The sequence below is a fragment of the Orcinus orca genome, chromosome 16 (assembly GCF_937001465.1).
Source record: "Orcinus orca chromosome 16, mOrcOrc1.1, whole genome shotgun sequence".
NCBI classification, from domain to species: Eukaryota; Metazoa; Chordata; class Mammalia; order Artiodactyla; family Delphinidae; genus Orcinus; species Orcinus orca.
The window spans coordinates 12,161,836-12,185,880 of NC_064574.1; the positions used below are offsets into that span (position 1 = coordinate 12,161,836).

The 24,045-nt window shown below is 54.3% G+C and overlaps 1 protein-coding gene across 2 annotated transcripts; it reads left to right on the top strand.

The window, feature by feature from the left end:
• Window positions 1–24,045, top strand: PEDS1 (plasmanylethanolamine desaturase 1). 2 transcript variants are annotated; one of them, XM_004282895.3, is made up of 6 exons: window positions 1–217; window positions 8,057–8,176; window positions 17,339–17,430; window positions 18,639–18,783; window positions 20,334–20,546; window positions 22,991–24,045. In XM_004282895.3, exons 1-6 carry the CDS (start codon window positions 94–96, stop codon window positions 23,110–23,112), a joined length of 816 nt encoding a protein of 271 aa, XP_004282943.1. In that variant the 5' UTR covers window positions 1–93; the 3' UTR covers window positions 23,113–24,045. The 2 variants fall into 2 exon arrangements, with proteins under 2 accessions (XP_004282943.1, XP_033267080.1); XM_033411189.2 differs by lacking the exon at window positions 8,057–8,176.

Genomic DNA, 24,045 nt, shown 5'->3' on the forward strand with positions numbered 1-24,045 from the left:
CCGCCGCCGCCGCCGCCGCCGCCGCCACAGCCGCCGCCGCCGCCGCCGCCGCCGCCGCCAGCAGAGCGCACCGGGCTGGCCGGGCGAGTGGCTATGGCGGGCACCGAAGACGGGCTGGGCCAGCAGCCGGAGGTCGACGAGGACGAGGCGGCGTATAGCCGGCGCTGGGGCGCGCAGCATGCCGGGGCCCGCGAGCTGGCCGCGCTCTACTCACCAGGTAGGACCTCCGGGTTCCCCTCCGGGCCTGCAGTCATCAGCCTGGGCTGCGGACAGCAACGCCGGGTCGCCAATATCGGAGTCCCAGCCTCCGGGCCCGATGCAGAACTCCATCTGCGGCTTTTAACTTGCAAATAGCTCCCCTAAGTCCGGGGACCCCACCCCAGCGCCCCTTCCAAGCCCAAGGCAGAATCCCAGCCCCGGGGCTTTCTGGACAGCTCACATCACACAGCCAGGTCCGGATCCTAGCTCAGGGTACCTGCGGCTGCAAAGAGCGCCCCTAGCCTTAGGGACCCCCCCACCCCAGGACCCTGTCCAAGCCGAAGGCAGCCCCTCAGCCACATGCACTGACCCCTAAAAGTCACACCCTATCCCGGGTTCCCCAGATCCAAAATTCGCACTCTAGGGCCCCATCTGCACCCCAGCCAGGACCCAGAGGTAGTGACCTCAGATCTGGGCATGTCAGGCCCCCTGCTCTGGGAACCCCAACTCAGGGGCCCCCAGCTAGAGTGCCCCAGAGGCACTTCCTCCAAAGCCCCATCTTAGATTTATAGTTTCAGTCTACAGACCACCATTCCCCCACTGCATTAACTCTCATCCTATATTTTGGAATCCCCGGTGGTGAGGGCACTGCAAATCTTCCAGTTTAAGCTCCTCTCATATACAAGCCCCAATTCCAGCCATTTCCTTCCCCCATGTAGATATATGAGCCCCCTCCATTGGGACTTGGGGGTCCCCAGACTGGACCACAACTCAGAGACCCTTGCTCTGGTTCTGCCCCAGGACAAGGTCTCTGGTTTCTTCCTGCTGGGCCTACCATTTCTTTTCCAGCAGGCACCAGCCTCCACCCCCTTCTCTGACTTCCACTTGAGCCTCAAGAATCTCATTGCCAGACCCCAGCAGGGCAGAGTGTCCCCAGGGGTTAAGGGAAGTGCCTTTGAGAACTCCAGAGTCGAGTGACTGGGAGGCCCCTCTGCCTGGGTGTTGCCATCACATCAAGCTTTGTTTGTCAAACATTCTGACATCTTTCCTTTTGCTAGAGGGCAACCACCATGCACAGCCTTTGCCTGGGGTGGGCATGGGTCCGCTACCACCTTTGGCTTTTTTCCCTAACTGGCCTGGGTTTGCATACCATCTCTGCCATAACTATCTGTGTGACCTTGGGCCATTTGCTTTCTTGTTGAGTCCTAGATCACCAGAGGCCTTTCTGGACTTGCAATGCCATGTTCTGGGTGTGACTTTTTTCATACTTGACTTGGGCACCTGGCCCAGGATACCATGGTTTCTTCAGCCTGTTCCCCCAACACCCAGCTTGTGGACTTAAAACCTCCTGTGCTCCCTGGGGCAGGCTGGACTTGGCATCCTGACTCTTCTTCTTAGCTGTGTAACCTGGGCCAAGGCACTTTCCCTTTCTGAGCCTCAGTTTCCTCACCTCTAAAATGGATACAAGATAAAGTTTATCAGTTCCTTAGTGTCACTGGGAGGAGGAAATGAGATCGTCTACCTTGGTGCAGTGCCTGTCATACAGTAGGCAATCCCTATTATTAATCCAATAGTCTGACCCTCCCTGTGAGTCTTGGGGTAAGCTCTCTCACCTCTCTGCTTCTCAGACTCACCACCTGGGAATCAAGGGTAAGGATTCAAAGCCTGCCTCCTTTGGTGTCCAGCTATGCCCACTCAAGTGAACCCTACCCACCTTCAACCAGATCATACCTGGGCATTCTGAGCTTCCTCAATGGACTGCCATCTTCTCATTCCACCATGATTGCATCTTTGCCCAATTCTGGTATCCCCAAGTGCCCCTCACTTTCTGAAGAGCAGCCACTGCAGGGATTTAAGGCTGCAGACAGTCTCCTGGTGCCCCAAGCCTGCAATCAGAGGCCTTATCTCCTCTTACCCTAGAGGTGGGGCAGGGCAGGGGGAGTGCCTGGAAAGGGGGAGTGAAGGAGGAAGAGACTAGTTTCTCCAAATTCCATAGACCTCCTTCTGCCCGTCTGTGTCCCTTGGCCTTGAGGAAGAACCTCAGTCTCTGGGCCTGACCTATAAAATAAGGGGCCAGGCTGAATACATATTGAACACCCTCGTCCCATGCCCTGTTCTAGGCTTTGGGGGCAAAGCGGTGAACAAAACAGGAAAAATGGAGCTGGCCTTTTTAGTAAACCCAGTAAATAAGGGAAATATCTTACTTGCCCAGTGGTGGCAAGTGCTGTGGAACAGACATACAGCAGAAAAGGGAGAAGTGAAATGTTGGGGACAGTGACATTTTAGAGAGGGGGCAGTTAAGGCCTCACTGAGCAGGTGACAATTGAACAGAGACCAGAAGGGAGGGACTCCTGAAGATATTTGAGGAAGGATTGGTCCAGACCAGGGACACAGCAAGTGCAAAGGCCCTACGGTGGGAGCAAGCCTGAAGTATTTGCAGGACACCAAAGAGGCCTGTGGGCTGGAACAGAGTGAGCTGGGGGAGAGTAGGGAAAGTTTCTGGGTTCCAGGACTGAATTTTTGAGATTCCTGGGCCAGTGATGGGTTGGCACCATGACAACTGGCAGCAATAATACGGCAGTTAACAGAGTTGACATTTATTGAGCACTGACTATGTGCTGGGCACTTCCCTTATGTGCTCTCATTTCATCCTCACTATAGTTGTCTCAGGGGCATCCTGGTATTAACTCCATTTTACAGGGGAGGAAACCGAGACCCCCGTAGCCTCCTCGTAGCCCACCCCCGACATGTGTTCTTCCTAACGTTTGTCGTGCCTGGGATTAGGCTTGTGTCTGCCCCCACCAGAGGGGAAGGTGAGCAAGGCCAGGGGCAGCATCTGTTTGGCTTGCCTGAAGTGCCTGCACCCTGTCCATCTTTAAGACTTTCCCTGGGGCTTAGCAAAGAGTGGTGACCTGCCCACAGTCACACAGACAGTTAGCAGGACCAGAATGAGAACACTGGTCGGGGCGTTCTAGGTTCTGTGTTCCGAATCTTTGCTGTGGAAGTGAGCCAGCCCAAGTGTGTGTGCAGGAGGGGCACCAGTGTTCCAGGTCAGCAGAGCAGCACGCGTGCAGGGCTGGCGGCAGAGACAGTGGGCCTAGCGTCGGCCGAGAGCTGTGAGTTGTCTGGTCAGGGCAGCCTCAGCCTGATCCCATGGACCCTGAGTGTCTGGCCAAGGAGTGTCTGACCCAAGCACTCCCCCAGGTCCAGGGAGCCACAGAGGGTCCAGGTTAGGGGTTTGCAGCACCACCCCACCCTCTGCCAGGTGCCGACGTTTGTGAAGGGTGGGTGGACTTGGCAGGTCTACCCCAGTCTCATGGGCAAGCCTGGAGGCAACGCAGGTGTCCAGCTTCCCGGCAGGCGCCAACTGACCTCTGGCTATGTGGGTCCCACTTCTCAGGTACCTAGGCTCCAGGGGTGGATCTTGGGGGGTCACCAGAGCCCCTGTTCACCCACCCTGGCTAACTACGGATGCCCCTGCCCTGTGGGACACAGGGACTCTTAGCGTGTGGTGGGGGGAAGGTGGAGGGTGTCAGGAGTGCTGGGTGGGGGTCCTGGCCTGTAGTCCCAGAGCTGAGCCTGGATTCTGTCCCCCAAGACAGGCCTCCCTGAGGCCCCTTCCCTGGCCGGGCCTGGTCCCTGTCATGCTCCTGGCCCAGCTTTCCCTCTGTCTCCCTCAGTAAGTCTTGTTCATTTTCCATTTCTTTGTCTCTCCTTCTCTCTGGCCATACTCATGTTCTCTTTGTCACCTTATAATCACTCCCTGTCTCTGTCTTCCTCTTCTGTCTGTTTCTCATCAATTTTTTTTTTAATTTTTATTTTCTTTCTTTATTTTTTATACAGCAGGTTCTTTTTAGTGATCTATTTTATACATATTAGTGTATATATGTCAATCCCAATCGCCCAACTCCTCCCACCACCACCACCCAGCTGTTTCTCATCTTTCTGTGTCTCTGATTCCTGTTCTCTCCCATCTCTCTCTCTCTTCCTCTGTGTCTCTCTGGTCTCTCTACCTCCTGTCCTCCCACCTCCCTGAGGCCGAGTGTCTCCTAGTGGTGGCCAAGGACCATCAGAAGTGCAGGTTCCAGGGCTCGTCTGACTGAAACCAGAAGAGTCGGGCCTGATACCAAGCCTTTGGCTGTGGCCTGTCCCCAGGCAAGCAGAGATGGCCTGCCCTGCCCCTCCCAGCCCTCCCAGCCCTCCACACACAAGCCTGGCCCCCTCCCCAGGCCAACAGGCAGTCACTACTGTCACTCAGCCCAGATCGTGGACCCTGGCCAGGCCAGGGGCTGGCTCAGGGAAACAAGGCTCAGCACTCTGCCAGAGGTGGCCTGAGCCCTTCTGTCCTGAGGAAAGTCCTTCCCCTCCCTGGGCCTCAGTCTGCACATCTGTGAAGCGACACCATTTAGACCACCTGACCACGCAGTCCCTGCCAAGCAGACTGTCCATGCTGTGACTCTGGTGATTCTCGAGGGACTTTGGACAGCACACTTCATCTCTCCGGGCCTACTTTCTCCTTCTGAAGGATGGGGCAAATAGCCCCCAGCCCATGGCGTGTGGCAGGCAAGGGCTTGTTGGGATCGTCCCTGACACTGGCCCTGGTATGTAACAGGTGCTCCGTGAAGGCCGCTTGTTATAATAGATGTAGTTTTTATGGGTCATAGTTGAGGCACTTGTTCTGCAGAAGGATACCGAGGCCAGAGAGAGAGTTTAGATGGGAAAATATTCAGATTTTGGGACATTCTTTGTGGCAAGGGGAGAGAGCTGGGCTATCTTTGGAATCAGGACAGCCCCGAACATCCAGGCTAACGAGCTCAGGATCCAAACCCAGTTTTCATTTTTACCCACAGAGCCTCAGTTTCCTCATCTAGGAAATTGGGATCACACAGTAGCTCCCTGGAGGGACTGAGACTTGAATGAGAGACTGAGAGACTATGCCTTGGGCTTGAAACCTCAGGTGACTGCAGGGACTTGGCCAGGACCGCCACCAAGGGAAGCCACCCAGTATGAGGCTGCAGGGAGGGGAGAGGACTGGGGTCAACAAGGAGCTCTTGCTCCATCTGATGGAGGCAGGCTTGGGCTGGCCAGAGCCCTATGTTCTCAAAGGAGGTAGTTTTGTGTGATTTTTTTTTTTTTTTAAGTGTAGCTGATTTTTCCAAAACTAAGAGCAAAATATGACAGAGGGAGTGGGTCTGCAGCATCTCTGATGCGGGCTGCACCCTGTACCCCAGCCCATAATAGGCCTCAGTGGGTGTTAGCCATTGTTGTTGTTGCTGTCCCTACAGGCTGGGTGGCAGCAGATCAGTACTGAAGAATCACCTGTCCCTTACCACCACCCCTCCTGGCTTCCTGCTTCTGAGCCCCAGGTCCTGGCCACAAACAGGAGCTGCAAAAGGGAAGGCCCTTCTGGGCCTGGTCATGGTGACCCCAGGTGGGGGCCCCTGGGGTAGCATAGCCCCGTGGCCCAAGGGAAACAGCCCCTGACTGCGAAGTAAGCAGCAAGGGGCTTCTGCATCTGCTGCTGTGTGATGCTGTTGGGATCCTAGCCCTTTCTGGGCCTCGGGGTCCTCATCTGTATGAGAGGGGCTGAGGGATGTGACCCTGGGCATGTCCTTTCCCTCTCTGAGCCTTGGTCTTCTCACAGGGCCGCTGTTCGGATTCTGGCTCAGGGCGCAGTCTGCTGCTCTACAGCCCGGACAAGGCCCTTTCTCTCTCTGAGCCTGTTTCCTGTCAGGAACAGTGGGACGCCTCATACTTCCTTCTCACAGTGCTTCAGTGAGGGGTGCCCAGAGACAAAGCCTGGCAGTCTTTCTCTAGGGTCGTGGTTGGGAATTTGTTCATTCCACAAGCATTTATTAAGCAACAACTGTGTGCCAGGACCCTGGTGAGCAAGCCAGGCATGGCCCTAGGCCTCCTGAGTTTACATTTAGGGAGGGGAAGACAGATGTTAGACAGGCAGTGACAGTCCCTCATGATATGGGTCCCATGTTGGGAGAGCCTATGGGTTAAAGGAGGCATCATGGATGGCTTCCTGGAGGTGGAGGTTCCAGGTAGAGATATGTAAGAGCAGATTTGTCCTTGGGACCAGCTGCCTGAGAAAACAGTATTCCCAGGGGCCCTGTCACACGTGGTATCACCCACGTGGTCTTTTTATTTCCTTTTGCTTTAATAGTCTTTTATTTACTTATTTATTTATTTATTTTTGGCTATGTTGAGTCTTCCTTGCTGCACGCGGGCTTTCTCTAGTTACGGCAAGCGAGGGCTGCTCTTCATCGTGGTGCGTGGGCTTCTCATTGTAGTGGATTCTCTTGCTGCAGAGCACGGGCTCTAGGCACGCAGGCTTTAGTAGTCGTGGCACACGGGCTCAGCAGTTATGGCTCACGGGCTTAGTTGCTCCGTGGCATGTGGGATCTTCCTGCACCAGGCATCGAACCTGTGTCCCCTGCATTGGCAGGCAGATTCTTAACCACCGCGCCACCAGGGAAGTCCTGCATTCACAAATTTTAAGTTCAAAAGGGAGTACGTGAAAAAGTCTCGACCGTATAGGTTTTTTTCCCTTTTTTCACATAAATGGCTGTTTAGCACTTTGCTGTTTGCACTTGCCAGTTTGTCCTGGATGTCCCTCCATAGCCACACATTAACAGTCACCCAGGCTTTTTTCCTAGCTACAGAGATGCCATAAAGCAAATTAATTTGTCTGAGTCCCCCGGCAATGGACACAAAGGTTATTTTCAAAATTTCTATACCTGCAACAAAGCTGCAGTGAGTGAATCAGCTTGTCTGAGCTCACATGCTATTAAAACAGGTGCCAAGATTTAAAGAGACGATTTCACACCCACATCCTGATTGCTGGCTTCTCTTGAGAATTAGAAGGTCTGGCCTCCCTGGGCCCACACTCCCCCTTGGCAATAGTCAGCCAGTTAGTGGCTACTGCTTTAGAAAGGGCACATGTGCTGTGGTGTTCCACTGTCCCCACCCAGCCCACCTCACTCCTTCAAATCACCTGCCTGGCCCCTGGAGTTTGAGACCCTTCATCGGCACTGCCTCTTCTCCCCGTGGCTGGAGCCCTAGAGGGGATAACCAAGGCCTTATTTCTCCTGAATTCCTGACTCATTGCCTGGAGCCCTGCTTGATGGAGGTTGGGCGGGGTCTGAGCCTCCATGATTAAAAGCTGTTTGTGGGCTTCCCTGGTGGCGCAGTGGTTGAGAGTCCGCCTGCCGATGCAGGGGACACGGGTTTGTGCCCCGGTTCGGGAAGATCCCACATACCGCGGAGCGGCTGGGCCCGTGAGCCACGGCCGCTGAGCCTGCGCGTCCGGAGCCTGTGCTCCGCAACGGGAGAGGCCACAACAGTGAGAGGCCCGCATACCACAAAAAAAAAAAAAAAGCTGTTTGTAGCCTCTGCCTCCAAATAATTACCTACAAAAGGGGACAGGTGATGGGATGATGACAGTTAAAAAAAGAAGCTCATTAAAATTCCTTCACATGTCTCCAGAGAGAGCCCAAAGGGGCCCAAGAGACCAGTATTCTGGTCCTGTCTGCCAAAGAATCAGCATGTGCAAGGCCAGCTTCATGGGCATCAGACCTGTGCACAGGGGGCCTGCGCTCAGAAGGGCTTGGTTTAACACACCCGGCCCTGAGTGTCTGACCTTCAGCAGGCCCCGTCCCTTCTCCAGGCCTCGGTGACATCATCTGTGAAATGGGCAGGCAATCCCTGCGTTCAGCCTGTAGTCAGCACTGCAGACTCTCAGAACACAGTCGAAGAGCCCCCATGGGCCCAGCTCTGCCTGGCTTTGATCCTTGCTCCCTGGGCCTTTGCCACCCGCCCTGCACTCACCTCTCGCCTCCTCTCCCTGCAGGCAAGCGCTTCCAGGAGTGGTGCTGTGTGGTGCTGTGCTTCAGCCTCATCGCCCACAACACGGTCCACCTCCTGCTGCTGGCTCACTGGGAGCACACACCTCTTGTAATGCTGGGAGTCGGTGAGTGCCCGCAGCCCTGCTGCCTGCCTCGGTTTCCCCAGGGGCCAGGGACCTACCTAGTGTCTGCGCCACTCTGATGGCGACTTACACGTGTGTGGGGGGGGGGTGTGCGCGCGCTTGTATGCACACGAATGGGGTACAGGTTGTGGGAACCCTGGCTCCCATCTCAGTCGGCGGCACCTGTATCCTTCCTGTCACTTGGGCCAAAAACCTGGGTGTCATCCTCAGTTCCTTTCTCTCACATTCCACTCCAGAGCATCAGCAAATGCTCTTGGCTGTCCTTTCGAGATGCATCCAGCATCCATTACTGTCCACCTCTACATCCGCTCCCTGGTCCAGCACCACCCTCCAGCCTGGACTATGGTGGAAGCCTCCTCCCTGGTCTCCCCGCCTCCACCTCTGCCCCGCACTGTCCATTCTCCACAGGCAGCTGGGAGAATCCAATTGGATCCTCCGTGAGGTCACGCCACTGGCCTGTTGTCCCCGGTATACTTAGAATAAAACACCAACTCCTCAGCACGGCCTGGCCCCAGCCCCGCCTCACATCATTTCCTTCCTCTCCTCTGGCTCACCCTGCTGCCGCCACAGTGGCCTCTCGCTGTGCCTCCACCAGGTGCTGTCAGGCACACCCCAGCTCAGGGCCTTTGCACATGCTGTTCCTGTGCCTGGAACTCTCTTCCAGCAGGTACCTGCGTGGTTCCCTGCCTCGTCTAGGTCACCTCCTCGTGGAGGCTCTCCTTCAACAATAGCAGCCCTGCCATACACCATCCCTCACCCCACTCTGTTATACAGTCTGTTTCTTTGTTTATTACCTGTCTCCCCCACTCAAATATCAGCTCCCTGAGAGTAGGGATTTTTGTCTGCTGCTGTGTCCCCAGCCCCAAGCACAAAGCCTCACACAGTAGGTGCTCGGTAAATATTTATTGAATTAGTGAATGAATGAGCTGCAGTGTATTAGTACCTGTTGAGTGTTTTCCATCGGTCAGTCCTCACCCATCCACAGACTGGGGGTGGGTGTGGAGGCTGCAGTTGTCATCATTTTCCAGACGAGGAGACCGAACCTCAGAGAAGGGACCGGCCAGAGTCACACCTCAAAACAGAGAGTACGACATAGTTCTTAATTCACTGTCTCCACTCCCAGGTCCTGGAGTGACTCAGTTCCTTCCTCTCCGCACACCGCCCCTCCCCTCTTCCCTCTAATTCAGGTGTTCATCCCTTCCCCCACCCTGGGCTCCCAGGCTGACGGGGCAGCGGCTGTGCCCTTGGTCCGCCTAGCCAGCCCCAAGTGTTCAGCTTCCACAGTCGCATTAAAAGCATTCTGGTCGCCTAAGCCAGTAGCGCCCAGGCCAGCTAATTGAGCCATCTGGGTCTGGGGTGGGGATAAGCATGTGCTGGGGGCGGACCAGCTGAAGGGGAAGGAGGTTAAGCCATCTAGTGCCAGGGAGCCTGGGCCCCGCCCACAGGAGCCAGACATGTCCCCTCTGCCCAGGGGTGAGAAGGACCTGCACCTCCAGCCTCTCTGCCTTGGAGCAGCACATTCAAGGGCAGGGATGTAGACAGTGTGAGCCCCGACGCCCCATCTGGGGGTAGTCACGAGCAGGCCCCTACTGTCCTGGGTTCAAGTCCCAGCTCTGCCACCTCCTGGCTGTGTGGCCTTGGGCAAGTGTCAGTGCACCTCTGAGCCTTGTCTTCCACATCTGGAAAGTGAGACTGCTCACAGCCCCTGCCTCCTAGGGCCTTTGTGAGGGCAAAATGCAGGTGTGCATAACTGCTGAGAGGGCAGCAACCGAGTAGAGGTGAGGAGGGGACACCGCCCAACATTCACTCCCCAGGGCTCAGACCTTCTGCCTCAACGGTCAGTTTAACAGTGGATATTTCCCAAGCCTACCGTGTGCAAGACCCACGCTGGGCTCTTTTAACTCTTGGTGGCAACTGAGTGAGGAGGGTCTGATCCCTGTGCTCTGAGAGGCCAGGTGACTTGCCCATCGACCCTAACCCGGGCAGCAGCAGAGTCTGGGATTTCATATCCAGACCTGGCCGGGGACTACGCAGCCTCCAGTTGGCACTAGGAGGAAAGGGTGTTCTAGGCAGTGGGCCCAGTCTGGGCAGAGGATCAGTAGCACCAGAGCCCCAGGTGTATGTTGTGTGAACCGGGAGGGTGGGCATCCCAGGCAGGTCGCTGCCTCCCTGGTCGGTTGGGACCAGACCCAAGAGACTTCGCTCCTGCCTGTGATAGCAGACCTTCCACCCAGCACCTTTACCTCTGGGCTGATAAGGGCAGACAATCCCCTGATAGTAGTGTTTGCACAGTTCCTAATGGATTTAAGTAGCTGCCCTGATTTGTGTGTTGACATGCCGGAAGTAAGGGCACCGTGCCAGCCTACACAGCCCACCTGCTGCTGTCTCCCAAGAGGTTCTGGTGCCCCTGGCAGGCCCCAGAAACCAAGGGAACCAGAAGCCCTGAAAAGGTGCCCAGTTAATAAATACAGACAGATGACGCAATCCTGGGTAGCAGAGTCAAGATAGGGGAGCTGGCGGCGAAGAGGAGAGGTAAGAGGTCAGGGAAAGCTCTCTGGAAAAGTGACATTTGCACAGAGACCTGAAGGAGGTGAGGGAGGGGAGGCAAACAGTTGTCCCTGGAGTGTCCCAGGCAGAGGGAACAGCAAGTGCTGCAAAGGCCTTGAGGCTGGGGTGAGCCCTGAGCATTTGGAGGATAGAGAGGAGGCCCGTGTGGCCTGAGAAAACTGACCAAAGGAAAAGTAGTTGGTGGCAGCTGAGGGACAGCTGGGGGCAGTGGGGGCAGGTCGTGTAGGGCCTTGAAGGCCATGGTCTGGATTGGGGGTTTTATTCTACAGGCCGTGAGAAGCCACTGGCGATTTTCCCACAGGGAGCTGACATCATCTCATGCTGCAGGGAGGATGGATGGGGGCAGGGAGGGCCAGAGAGGAGGTGAAGGTGGTGGCCCGGAACCCTGTAGGGCAGTGGAGGTGGTGAAAAGTCGTCAGATTCTGGGTGAGCTGTGAAAGATGGGCACCAGAATGTGCTGTCAGGTTGGCTGTGGAGGGGAGGGGGGAGGGGTCAGTGGCCTGAACTATGGAAGAAGGGACCGGGAGGAGGTTAGAGGACCCGCGTGAGGGGAGATGCTTGGGATACCTGCCTGAGGGCCAAGGGAAGGTGTTGAGCAGGAAATTGGAAATCCGGAAATCTGGGTGTCCTGAGAGTAGAGATGGTGTTTGAAGCCCAGATGCTGGCAGAGGGCCCCGGGGTGGGGCGGAGGGACTGTGTGCGAGCACACGAGAGGCCCCCGAGGCCTCCCGTGCTTGGGACGGGGAGAGGAGGAAGAGCCAGCCAAGGGGGAGAAAGGGGAACTGGGCAGGCTTGCACAGGCTGAGAGGAGAATGTGTTTCCAGAAGACTCGGGGATCAACTGGGAGCAGCCAGCTGAGCAGAGCAGCAAGATGGGGCAGCGAGGGGACCACCGGATTTGGCCCCATGGAGGTCATTAGTGACCTTGACAAGGACAGTGTGAATAAGTAATAAATGAGTGGCCCCGGGAGCCCCGAGCTATTTGCCGCGCTTGGGGAAACTGGAGGGAAAGTGTGAGGGCTCTGAGCCAGTGCCTGAAGGAGTGAGTGGGAGTTTCTGGCAGACAAATGGGTGGGGGGGGGCAGGGGTTCCAGGCAGGGGGCACAGTGAATGCAAAGGTCAGCACTCGCAGGGCCCCAGGACACGGCCAGCCTTGTAGGTCAGGTGCGAAGTCTCCATGGGATCCGAGCTGAAAGGTGGTAAAGACAGGCTTTGGCCCCAGGACTGTAGGGACCAGTCTTCAGCAGTGTCTGCCTCTGTCTCAGCCCCTCTGCCTCCACACCAGGCCTTGAGGTGGGCAGGACACGAAGAAGTCCCAGCCAGGTGACCTGTGGGGAGATGGAGGCCCCAAGGGGCCCAGGGACTGTCTCAAGGTCACCTGGTGAGTCAGGGTAGCCTGGAGTGAATCATCATCTCCTATGCTGTCCCAGTGTCCTGCAGGCAGGGTGGTAACTAGGCCCAAGCTGCCCCCAGAGTGAGCCAGCCACCAGGCGCTGACACCAGCATTGGGACAAAGAAGCTTCTGTGTGCCCGCCTCCGCCACCTCTAGCCCCATTAAAGAGGACTTGGGCAGCAGGCCTGAAGGCCTGGAGTTGCTCCTCTAGAAACAGCCACCGCCCATAGATCACAGAGCCGTTTCCTCCCTTGGTGGGGGGGGGGGTGGGCTCTGTCCCTCCAAAAAAAATTCCTGACGTCTGCCTAAAGCCCACATCCCTCCCTGCTCAGCAGCCTGACAAGGCCAGGGGCTTGAGGCTCAGAGAGAGGAATAATATTTAACTACTAACTGTAGCTACATTCGGGGAGCACCTGCTATGTCCCAAGGATTAGCCCACTGTTATTAACTGACTGTAGTTAAGTAAGTACCATTAATGTCCCCATTTCCCAGACGTGGACGTGAAGGCTCAGCATCGTCATGAATGGCCCTCGCCTTGGTCTCTGGCCACTCGCCAGCACCCCTGACCACCTCGGGGCAGCCCTCACCCTTCAGGTCTCCTTTCCTCCTCTGGCACGTGGGGTGTGGTGGGGCCTATCACAATGGACGTGATGTGAGATAATACACTTTTTTTTTTTTTTGCCACATCTAGTGGCACGCGGGATCCTAGTTCCCCGACCAGGGATCGAACACGTGCCCCCTGCAGCGGGGGCACGCAGTCTTAACCACTGGACCACCGGGGAAGTCCCAATACACGTTTTTTTAAATGGACTTTATTTTTTAGGACAGCTTTAGATTTACGGAAGATGAGCAGATAGTACATCGAGTTCCCATATATGCCCTGCCCCCAATTTCCCTTATTATTAACATCTTATCTTACTATCATACGTTTGTTACAATTAATACACCAATATGGATACATTATTATGAACTAAAGTCCATAGTTTATTCAGATGTCCTTAGTTTTTAGCTAATGTCCTTTTTCTGTTCCAGGATCCCATGCAGGATTCCACATCACGTTTAGTTGTCACGTCCCTTGAGGCTCCTTAGCTGTGAGAGTTTCTCAGGTTTTCCCTGTTTTCAGTGATCTGAACAGTTTGGAGGAGTGCTCGTAGGATGCCCATCTGCTGGAACTCGTCTGGTGTTTTTCTTAGTGGGTTATGTGTCTTGGGGAGGAAGCACTCAGAGGTCAAGTGCCATTTTCATCACCTCGTAGCAAGGGTATGTACCGTCAGCATGACTTATCCCCATGATGTTGACCTTGACCACCTGGCCCAAGTGGTATTTGTCAGGTTTCTCCACTGTAAAGTTACTCTCTTCCCCCCCCACCCCCACCCCGCTTCTGTACTGTATTCCCCTTGGAGAGAAGTCACTGTGTACAGCCCATATTTAATCTGTGGGGAGTTAATACACCTGATGATGCACTTTTTCACACCTTTGACAAAGCACCCAGCACACAGGAAGCACCCCAATGTTAACGGTGATCACAAAACGTTTTTCTAATATTGTTTTTATTATCATTGTTATCATGTGTAAGGATTAAATGCTTAGGACGATTAAGGAGATAAGATGTATAACCAGCTTAGGACTGGCCTTGGTACGGTTTAGGGATTAAGAGAGATAAAACGTTTAAGGTTCTGGCACAGAGCCTGGTAACTATAAATGCTCAATAAATGTCCAGTAAAAATAAATAAATGGATGGATGGATGGATAGATAGATAGATAGCTGACGTCTTTACCCTAAGAAGATGAGGGCATAGATCTTCACACAGGCTTGTGAATGCATGTTCACAGGAGCCTGAGTCATACCAGCCCCAACCTGGAAACAATCTAGTCGTCCAAGAGCAAAACGGATAAATGTACTGTGGTACATCCAGATGGTGGAATACTACTCAGCAATAAAAAGGATGAACTCCTGATACACACAACCACATGGATGACTCTAGAAGCATTATGCTAGTGAAGGAAGCTAGACCCAAAAAAGCACATACCATAAGAATCAATTTGTATAAAGTTCTAGAATTGGCCAAACCAAAGTATAATTATGGGAAGCGCATCGGTGGTTGCATGGAACAGGGGTGGGGAGGCACTAGGGGGACTGCTGGGGGGCTGTGTTCTCCTGAAGGCAGCATTTAGGGTCAGGATTAGTCCAAGCTGTTGGGACAGGGGCTCAAGAGGCACCTTAGCTGACCCTTCGCTGTGCAAGTGAAGATGCTGAGGCCCAGAGGGGGCAAAGGGCTTGCCCAGGGTCACACAGCAATATGGTAGCAAGAGATGAGGCCCCCGACCCTTGATCTAGCTCCCCCTTAGCTCTTGGCCACAGTGCCTCTAGTCCCTCCTGGTAGACGCAAGGCAGTGTGTCCACAGCATCCTGTGTAGCTTGCAGTAGGAGCCCTATTAATGCCCCTGGACCTACTGAGGTACAGATTAAGGGCGTGAAAGCATGCTGGTTTTGGAGGCTGGTAGACTCACCTCTTCCCATCCCATGGCTGCCACTTCCAAGCCATGGGACCAGGGGTGGTGCTTCAACCTCCCTGAGCCCCTTTCCTCATCAGAGAAGTGGGGAAAATAAATGAGGCTGTCACCTCAGATGGTGACAAGTGCTGTGAAAGAAGTAAAGCAGGCAGATGTGACCGAGAGCACCTGCCTGGGAGGAGGGCTTCGCCCGGGGGTTGGTGATGTCTGCTCTGAGCTAGAAGGCTGAAGCGGAGCCAGCCACTCGGGGATCTTCAGGGAGAGGGTGGGGTGCCAGGTAGAGGAACAGCAAGTGCAAACGCCCTAGGCTTCGCCAGATTCCCCAGCCCCTTCCCCAGCCCAGGTCCACCCTCCCAGCACCGTCACTAAGGAGCATGACGCCCTAGCCCTGGGCGGGGCCTTGTGTGCACTGGCCTTTGAGCCCTGCCAAGCCCTCCCCTCTCCCCAGCCCAGCCACCCATGCAGTGTCACCCCCTTCCCCGCCCTGTCCTTTGGCTTCTGCATGCGAGGAGGTGCTGTATGTCTCCATCTGGCGGCCCACTTGTCACCAGGAACTTGCAATGTATGCAGCTGTATCTCCCCTGCCCCCCCGCCATCCCTCCCATGTTTGGCATATGTGGGGTGGATGCTCCAGGGCCTCTGGAAAGCCTTCATTCACAGCCACCCATGACTCGGGCCCACACACCAGAGCTGCACGTCCACAGTGACCCACACACTCACTCTTGCTCCCTCGCTCATGAGTCCTGCTCTCCAGGGAGGCATCTAGGGGATTTTCTCAGCCTTCACAGTACCTCAGGGCCCTGGTCCCCTGTCACCAAGGGGCTATGGGACCTAGCAGAATTCGAATAACCTTTAAATGGCCCAGCTGGCCCTTGGACAACCAGTTCACACCGAGAAACAGTCTGGGAGGGGAGGAGGGGTTGCCTGAAGTCACGTGACCCAGTGGGCTGCATTTACCAGCGCTTAAAACTGCATTTGTTTTGTGTATTTGTTTACAACTTCCTCCCCCCACCCCCACCCCCATATCTCTGTCCCAACGACATGAGCTCAATGTCTGATGCACCTCTTGCTCTAGAGCTTGGCACACAGTACGTCCTCACAGAATGTCGCTTGATAGACTGAATGACTGAATAACAACAATAATAATATGTATTGAGGGCTCACTATGTGCCCCACACTGTACTTAATGCTTTACATTGATTCATTCAACAAATGTTTATTTACTGAACCATATTATGTGCGAGGAATTGGAATGTAGCCAATGTAAACGCAAGACTAAAATCCCTGTCTTTGTGGAGCTGATATTCTTGTAGGGGGGACAGTAAACAAACAGAAATGAAGTCCAAGGTGATAGGTGCTCGGAAAAGAAGATAGGTGCTAGGAAATGCTGGAAGATGGGAATGGTTACGATTTTAGATCAGGTGTCCCCGGAGGACCTTTGAGGCAAAGATCTGAAGGAAGTGAGGGAGTGAGCTGTGTTACCTCTTGGGAAAGAATGTTCCAGCAGAGTGAAGAGCAAATGCAGAGACCCAGAGGCATGTAGGGGGGTGTAAGGGAAGGGGAATATGCCAGTAGGGCTGAGACACAGAGGGAGGGGAGCGTGATGGGGGTGGCACTGGTGTGTTACCTTGGGCAGCTTGCTGGCCACTCCACCTCGGTTTCCGCATGTGGACAGTATCGTGGTGCATCCTTCTGTGTTATATTTGGACCCCAAGGCAGGTTAAGAGCCCAGCTCTGCCACTTGCCATCTATGCGACCTCAGTCTAGTTATTTCTGTTCTCCAAGCCTCAGTTTCTGCCCCTATAAAGTAAGAGTAAAAATGGTACCAACTTCTAACAGATTGTGAGAATTCGTTAAGATCAAGCATGTAAAGCACTTGTGTCTGGCACTGAGAAAGTGCTCGATAAATGGTAGCTGCTGTGGTTTTTTTAATCATCATCATTCGTATCCATCTAGAGGAAACTGGGGCACAGAGAGGTTGAGTAACATGCCCAGTGTCACACAGCTAGTGAGTGACAGCTGGAATGTGAGTCCAGATGTAACAGCACGTAACCTCTGTATTATACTGAACCCTCAAGTGAGCGAATGGTTTGGGGGTCTCTGAGGGGACTCCACTCCAGTTCTGAACAAATTCAGAACGAAGACAAGGAAAAGGCTGCTGGAGGCCAAATTATCACACTTACTGTTGATAAAAATTAGGTTGCGGGGAACGTGGCTTCCATGTGGACCTAAGGTACTTCCCGACACCAAACCCCAGAAGGACATTTTCATCCGGTTACCAGCAGCACTGGGGCAGAGTGGGCTTCCCTACATGGGGCGATTGGGGGGTCAGAGAGAAAGGGACAGTTGGCTCCTAATAGGGAAAGGTTGGGCTGATCTGAGCATGCCCGGTTCACTCTCTCCAGACTCACCCAGCAAATGAGGCCCCACATCTCCCTGGGGAAGAGCAAGTAAAGGGACAGATTGAGGCCAGGAATGTTATTCCTGAGACTCCATTCACAGGGAACAAAGTGTCCCAAGTAGAGAAGGGACACCTTCTGCCCCAACAAATGAGTGAATGAGTGAGCGAGCAAGTGAGTGACTTCCTGATTTGGGGTGGGGAGTGGGCAGGGATCTCCCTCTTGTCCACCGCCCCCCCACCCCCCCAGCTCATGTTCTTCTTGTCCACAGTTGCAGGGGCTCTCATTGCTGACTTCTTGTCTGGCGTGGTGCACTGGGGAGCCGACACCTGGGGCTCCGTGGAGCTGCCCATCGTGGGGAAGGTGCGTATGTTGACCCAGCCCCGAAGCCCAGCCCATGTCCTCCAGGAGGAGGTCGGGCTGTCTGACCTTGGGTGAGTCCCCTTTCCTCTCTGAGCCTGTTTCCCTATCTGAAAGATGGGAACTGTGGTTCCAGCCTGACCCCCATGCCCCTCCTCCAAGACTAGAACAAGAATCCCCTGGGGTTTTCTGGAAGCATCAGGCGTGGGACAGAGAGCTTTGATACATGTCCACCTCACCGGAACCCCTTGAGTTTGGGGACCACGCCACATCTTATTCTCCTTTGCCTTCCCTGCCACACCTCACTGTTTCCATTGAACTTTATCTTGAGTCAGTCTGACTTTTTTGATTGTGGTAGAAAATCTGGTACAAACTTAACCAAAGAAAGGTACTGACTTATGTAATGAAAATTTTAGGAGTAGAGCCAAATTAGGGCATGGCTGGGTCCAGTGAGACGGACAGACCATATTCTTTGGACTCAGTCCCTCTCCATGTCTGTCTCTGCTGGCTCCACTCTCGTGTAGGCTTTCCCCTACACGAGAAGGTGGGGAAAGGTGGCCAGGATGGCTCACAGCTGCCTAGACTTCCATCCTCCCAGCTCAGTGCCCCCAGTAGAAGAACTCCCCTTTCCCATAGTTTCGGCCAGAGTCCCATGGCTCATTCCCATTGGCCCAGCTTGGATCACACACCCATCCTTCATCCAGTCACGGTGGCCAGAGGGATGGGGTGCTCTGATTGGCCAGGCCAGGGTCCCGTGCTTACTCTTAACTAGGGGCGGAGGAGTCAGCCCATTGGAACAACTGGTACTAAAAGAAGGGGAGGCTGTTACCAGAAGGAGGGGCCTGGACGTCGGAAAGAAAGGGTCCTGCCTGTCACTGGGAGGGGCCTCCTCAATTGTCTTAGGGTAGGAAAGGAGGGTGGAGATTGTCTCCAAACCCCCCCATAGCCCAGGTCAGGAGACTGAGGCCCACAGGGGGGCAGTACCAGCCCAAGGTCCCCACCAGGTCATTTCGACCCATCTTGCACTAAAGCTGTTAGACCCAGACCCTGAAGGCTGGGTGGGATCTGCAGCAGTGACGTGGTGGGACAGCATCTCAAAGGCAAGGAGGTGAGCCGGCGCGGAGTGTGTGCAGGAAGTCGGGGAGAGTGGCTGACCACCATAGGCTGACTGGTCGGATGGATCCCCTCTCCCGCCCCCCTACCCCACCCAGGCTTTCATCCGGCCATTCCGGGAGCATCACATTGACCCGACAGCCATTACGCGGCACGACTTCATCGAGACCAATGGGGACAACTGCCTGGTGACGCTGCTACCGCTGTTAAACATGGCCTACAAGTTCCGCACCCAGAGCCCAGGTAAGAGTGCCCCCTGGTGGGCCTTCAGGGAGCCATTGGGGACAGGCACACACGCACCCCTCCCATGAGTCTCCTGTAGCTTGTGTGTGTGTTTGCCGCTCACTGTATTAGAAAAAGTTTTAGTTTCCCTCATGTAAAATTGGGATATTTGACATAAAGATCTGTGTTTCCAGCTTCTCTTGAACAATCCGATCTGGCCACCCTGGGTCTTTGTTCCCACTTGGCTGTACTGGGCCAGAGCTGAGCTGCAGGGGCACCCCCTTAGACAGAGATGCACGCTTTCCACTTTGCCACAGTCCCCACTACTCCCTGCTGTCCAATGCCTGGCCTGCCTTGCTCATTTGAATTACCTCCCTGGCCCTGAGGGCTTCTGGTTTTGCTGTCTGGGCTTAGTGGAAAGAGTATGTGTAGCCTGCCAACCCCGTCCTGAGTTCAGACCTCTGCCGTGACTACTACCTGGGGGAGGAAGCTTGTGCCAAAGCAAGTCACTTCACCTCTCTGAAGCTCAGCGACCTCGTCTGTCAGGTGGGGGATGAGTCCTTCCCCTGTGCCAGATGCTGTCCTAACAGTTTGACACGGTGCTGGTCTTTAGAGCAGCCCCGCTGCGGGCAGATGTGATGAATGTCTGTGGTGTTGGGGGTGCTGCCCCGCCCACCTCCTCTTCCCCAAAGGGGACACCCGTCCCCCAGCTGCTGTGAGCATCCAGCTGCCCCTTCTGAGAACTGCCAGGGCAGGTCCCGCCTCTTCCCTTGGGATAAGCCTGAAGCCAGTGACCAAAAAAAAAGCCTGCAAAAGCGAGCCCCCCGGCCTCTGAGTGGGACCAACTCTATGGAGTCATTAACATTTCAGACCCCCACCCCCACCCCACCAGGATCAGGCTGAGACAAGACTCCCCCCACCCCATCTTTGCTTAACTCTTCCCCTGCCCTGTCCTGCTTTCCTCACTCCCTCAGATATTTTTCCAGAAGAGAGGATTTCCCGCCCCCCCCACCCCCACCAGTCAGATAACTCATGGGCACATGAATCCTTGTCTCAGGCTCTGCTTCTAGGGAATCTGGACAAAGACTTACTCTCATTTCGTTGTTGAGGAGCTTGAGACTCAAAGAGGTAGAGTCGTTGACCCAAGTTCATACAGTTAAGAAATGTCAGAGCAGGGGGGAATTCCCTGGTGGTCCAGGGGTTAGGACTCCGCGCTTTCACTGCCGAGGGCCCAGGTTCAATCCCTGGTCGGGGAACTAAGATCCCACAAGCTGCGTGGCATGACCGAAAAAGAAAAAGAAATGTCAGAGTAGGGATCTGCACCCAGCTCTGCCTCATTCCAGAGCCCACATTCTTAACTATTACCTATGCTTATTCCATTCTGCCTACTGAGCAGAAGAGGAGACTGAGGCCCAGAGGGGAGTCTGAGCTTGCCCAAGTTCACTTGGGAGGTTGGAAAGAGGCCTGGGTGCTATCCTGGGAAGGGAGCTGGGCCAGGCTGGCAGTGGGCCCCCACCCTGTGGACAGCTGTATGGGGCCTATGGTCACCCCCCCCTCTACCCACGCTGCAGAAGTCCTGGAGCAGCTGTACCCCTGGGAATGCTTCGTCTTCTGCCTGATCATCTTCGGTACCTTCACCAACCAGATCCACAAGTGGTCACACACGTACTTTGGGCTGCCGCGCTGGGTCGTCCTCCTGCAGGACTGGCATGTCATCCTGCCTCGTAAACACCATCGCATCCACCACGTCTCACCCCACGAGACCTACTTCTGCATCACCACAGGTGCGGCTATAGGGTAGCGTGGAATGGGCTGCCCCCACTCTGACTGCAGCTCCATCCTTAGGATCAAGGGGCACAGGTCACAGTGGGAGGTGGTGCAGTCCTGCAGGAACATTCTCTCAGAACACACGTTTCTGGAGCATCTACTACGTGCCAGGCACTCTTCTAGGTGCCAAGGACACAGCAGTAAACAAGACAGACACACACACACACATACCCCCTTCATGGAGTTGTGATTCCAACCACCCATCCATCCAGCAGATATTTATTGAGCACCTACTATGTGCCATAGCACTGAACAAAACAGGCAAAAATCCCTACCTTTATAGCATTCACATTCTAAGAGGGGACATTCCAAGCACTAAAAAACAAGTGCTATATCTGATTGTCCTAACTGCTATGGAGGAAAATAATGCAGAGGGTAGGAGAGGGAAATGGGGAGCTTCACCCTTTAAATAGGGTGGTCAGGGAAGGCCTCGCTGAGAAGGTGACATTTGAACTGAGGAAGAGAGTCATGCAGATCTGGAGGAAGAGCTCTCCAGGCAGCAGGAGCAGTAGGTGAAGGGCCTTGGAGGCAGGAACCACATGCCTGGTTTGTTTGAGGAGCAGCAAGGCGGCTAGTGTGGCTTCAGTGAGAGGCGTGAGGGGTAGAAGGGTCGGAGAGATGGCAGAGTCCAGGTGTGAGAAATGCTGTGAGGGCAAACAAAGCAGGATGAAGGGCAGAGAGTCATGGGGGAAGGGGGCGTAGCTGTTGATAAAGGAGATCGGAAATCTGGAAAAAGGGGGGTTCCCTGCAGATAAATAGGGACAGATCAGTCCAGGCAGAGGGAAAAGCAAGTACACAGAGGCCCTGCGGCAGGAACAGGTGACCCAGGAGTAGTAAGGAGGCCCACATGCTGTTGGTAGTTAATGGGCCAGTGCCAAAGAGGTGAGATGAGGTGAGGCGACCAGGTTTTCCAGGGGCAGCTGGGTATCTTTTTAAGGTTAAGTATACCACACGTGCTGTTAAGTCAGACCAACTTGGGCGTAGCCTTCAGCTCCTCCACATGTGACTTGCGGAGGCTCACAAGCCTCCCTGGTTATCGTTTTTCTCATTCACAAGATGGGGCTACAGCTACCTCCTTCGCATACCAGCTCCCAGGGCTGGGGTGTGAGTGGTAAGGTGGCAGATGCAAAGTGCTTGGCACATAGTAGGTACTCAGTAAGCTACTGGTTTGGGGGCAGGGGTTGGGGTGTTTGGTTTGGTTTTGGGGGGGTTTTGTTTTGTTTTTGTTTCTTGGGGATTTTTGCCTTTCTGGAAGCAGAACTGAGAGCCACAAAAAAACATTTTTTGTACACCCTAAAGTCATGCTTTCTAGGAGCAGTTGGAGGGTTAGAATTTAGGCTGTTGTGGAGATCATTTAACTGCTCAACCAGAACTGGGATCAGTCTTGGTTTGGCCATATACTAATTGGGAAACCCTCCTCCAAGGCTCAGTCTTCTTTTTTTTTTTTTTAAATTAATTAATTAATTTTAATTTTGGCCGTGTTGGGTCTTCGTTGCTTCGTGTGGGCTTTCTCTAGTTGCGGGCAAGCGGGGGGTTACTCTGTTGTGGTGCGCAGGCTTCTCTTGTTGCGGAGCACAGGTTGTAGTTGCGCGGGCTTCAGTAGTTGTGGCTCGTGGGCTCTAGAGTGCAGGCTCAGTAGTTGTGGCGCACGGGCTTAGTTGCTCCACGGCATGTTCATCTTCCCAGACCAGGGCTCGAACCTGTGTCCCGTGCATTGGCAGGCGGATTCCTAACCACTGCGCCACCAGGGAAGTCCCCAAGACTCAGTCTTCTCATGTGGAAAGTGGGACTAATAATAGTATGTACTTCAAGGTTCAGGTGGTAGACTGTAATACAGATTAAATAAGATTATGAGCACTGTTCATTGAGCACCTACCATATGCCAGGCATCATCCTAGGCAGTGGGACAACAGTGAAACAACATGAGGTTCTACTGTTTGGAGCTGACATTCTAGTTGGGAGTTGGGGATAAAAACCAACACAAAACAGGGAGGTGACAAATTAATGAGATTGGTTACAGGTTATCATAAAAGCTGTAAAGAAATAAGAAAGGGTGACGTGACAGGACAGGAGCACTGCTAAGCGGTAGTCAGGGAAGGCTTCCTGGAAGAGGTAGCATTAGAGCCAAATGATAAGAAACATTGCCTCCATGCCTGGCATATAGTAAGCACTCAATAAGAAGGTGAATGAGGGGATGAAGGCATATCTGAGCAGCCTCTAAACCCATTGGTGGGAAGCCCCTGTCCCAAAATTCCTCGGTCAGTCCTTGTCCCCTGCCTCCTGCAGACTTAACTCTGTTCCTCCCCTGCCCGAGGCAGGGCCAGCTCTCTCTCTACGTCCTCTCACTGCTGCTCTCCCATTCAACCCCTCCGCACACCCCCCTGCCCTGTTTCCACTGCAGGCTGGCTCAACTACCCTCTCGAGAAGATGGGCTTCTGGAGACGCCTCGAGGACATTATCCAGGGCCTGACAGGCGAGAAGCCTCGGGCAGACGACATGAAATGGGCACAGAAGGTCAAATAACTCCTCCGGGCCACCACCTCGTTGCCAACCTTACCCAGCTCCCCCAAACCGAAGCCATCTGCCAAATTCCAGCCTCCTTGCGCTGGCCCATCCAGGTGGAGAGGACACCTCCTGGGCTGGGCCCGGGCACCCCCAGCCCACCCCTTGTGACACAGAATACTTGAGCCACTGATTTTTTTCATTTCCTTTTCGTTTTCTTTCCTTGACCCCTCCCCAGCCACCTGAACTGCTCTGTCTGCCAAACCTGACTCTGCAAAAAAAAAGAAAAAAAAAGAGCCCCACCCTGCCAGCCATCCCTTGGGTTGAGGAGAAGTTCACCAACTCCCCACACTCCCACCACCCCTTGCCCCACTGGGCAGCCCTTCAGTGTGGCTGGTATTGGGGCACTGAGTCGTCTGTTCCTCTTTGCCCTCAGTGGTCTAGGAGCCCCCAGGCACACCTAACTGTCCCTGGAGCATTACCCTGCCATGGACCTGCAGACTGACCCCCAAGGCCTGGGTGGATAGACAGCCCCAGTCACCACCTTCAGCCTAGCTTGTCCACCCAAGGATGGCAAAGTGCAGCAAGGGTCTGGGGGCAGCTGGCCAGACGAGGCTGGAATTTCCTGATCAAGTCTGGATCCCCCTTCTTCCCCACCCCTCCCCCATCTGCCAATGTGATTTCAGCCAGAGCTGATGTGTCTAATCAGAGGATGTCTTCAAAGGGCACAGCCCCTGCAAAGGGTCTTTGTCATTTGGAAGGGGACACAGTGTCCCCTCTGGCCGGGGGTATGTCAGAGAAGGAAGAGTGGGGCTTTTTTGTTTCGGTTATTTTTTTTTTTAACGGTGCTTGCTTGTTTAATGTAAATAATAGAAAGCCTTAATATCTTTTCTGTAACACGGAGTAATATTTTAATGTCATGTTTTGGATGTACATAATATATTTATAACAAAG

What these genes read in the sequence shown, in the direction of transcription:
- PEDS1 (XM_004282895.3), top strand. Translation starts at nt 94, where the DNA reads ATGGCGGGCACCGAAGACGGGCTGGGCCAGCAGCCGGAGGTCGACGAG. An exon ending in GGCCGCGCTCTACTCACCAG is followed by an intron (nt 218 to 8,056) that starts GTAGGACCTCCG and finishes CTCTCCCTGCAG; the next exon opens with GCAAGCGCTTCCAGGAGTGG. An exon ending in GTTCCGCACCCAGAGCCCAG is followed by an intron (nt 18,784 to 20,333) that starts GTAAGAGTGCCC and finishes CCCACGCTGCAG; the next exon opens with AAGTCCTGGAGCAGCTGTAC.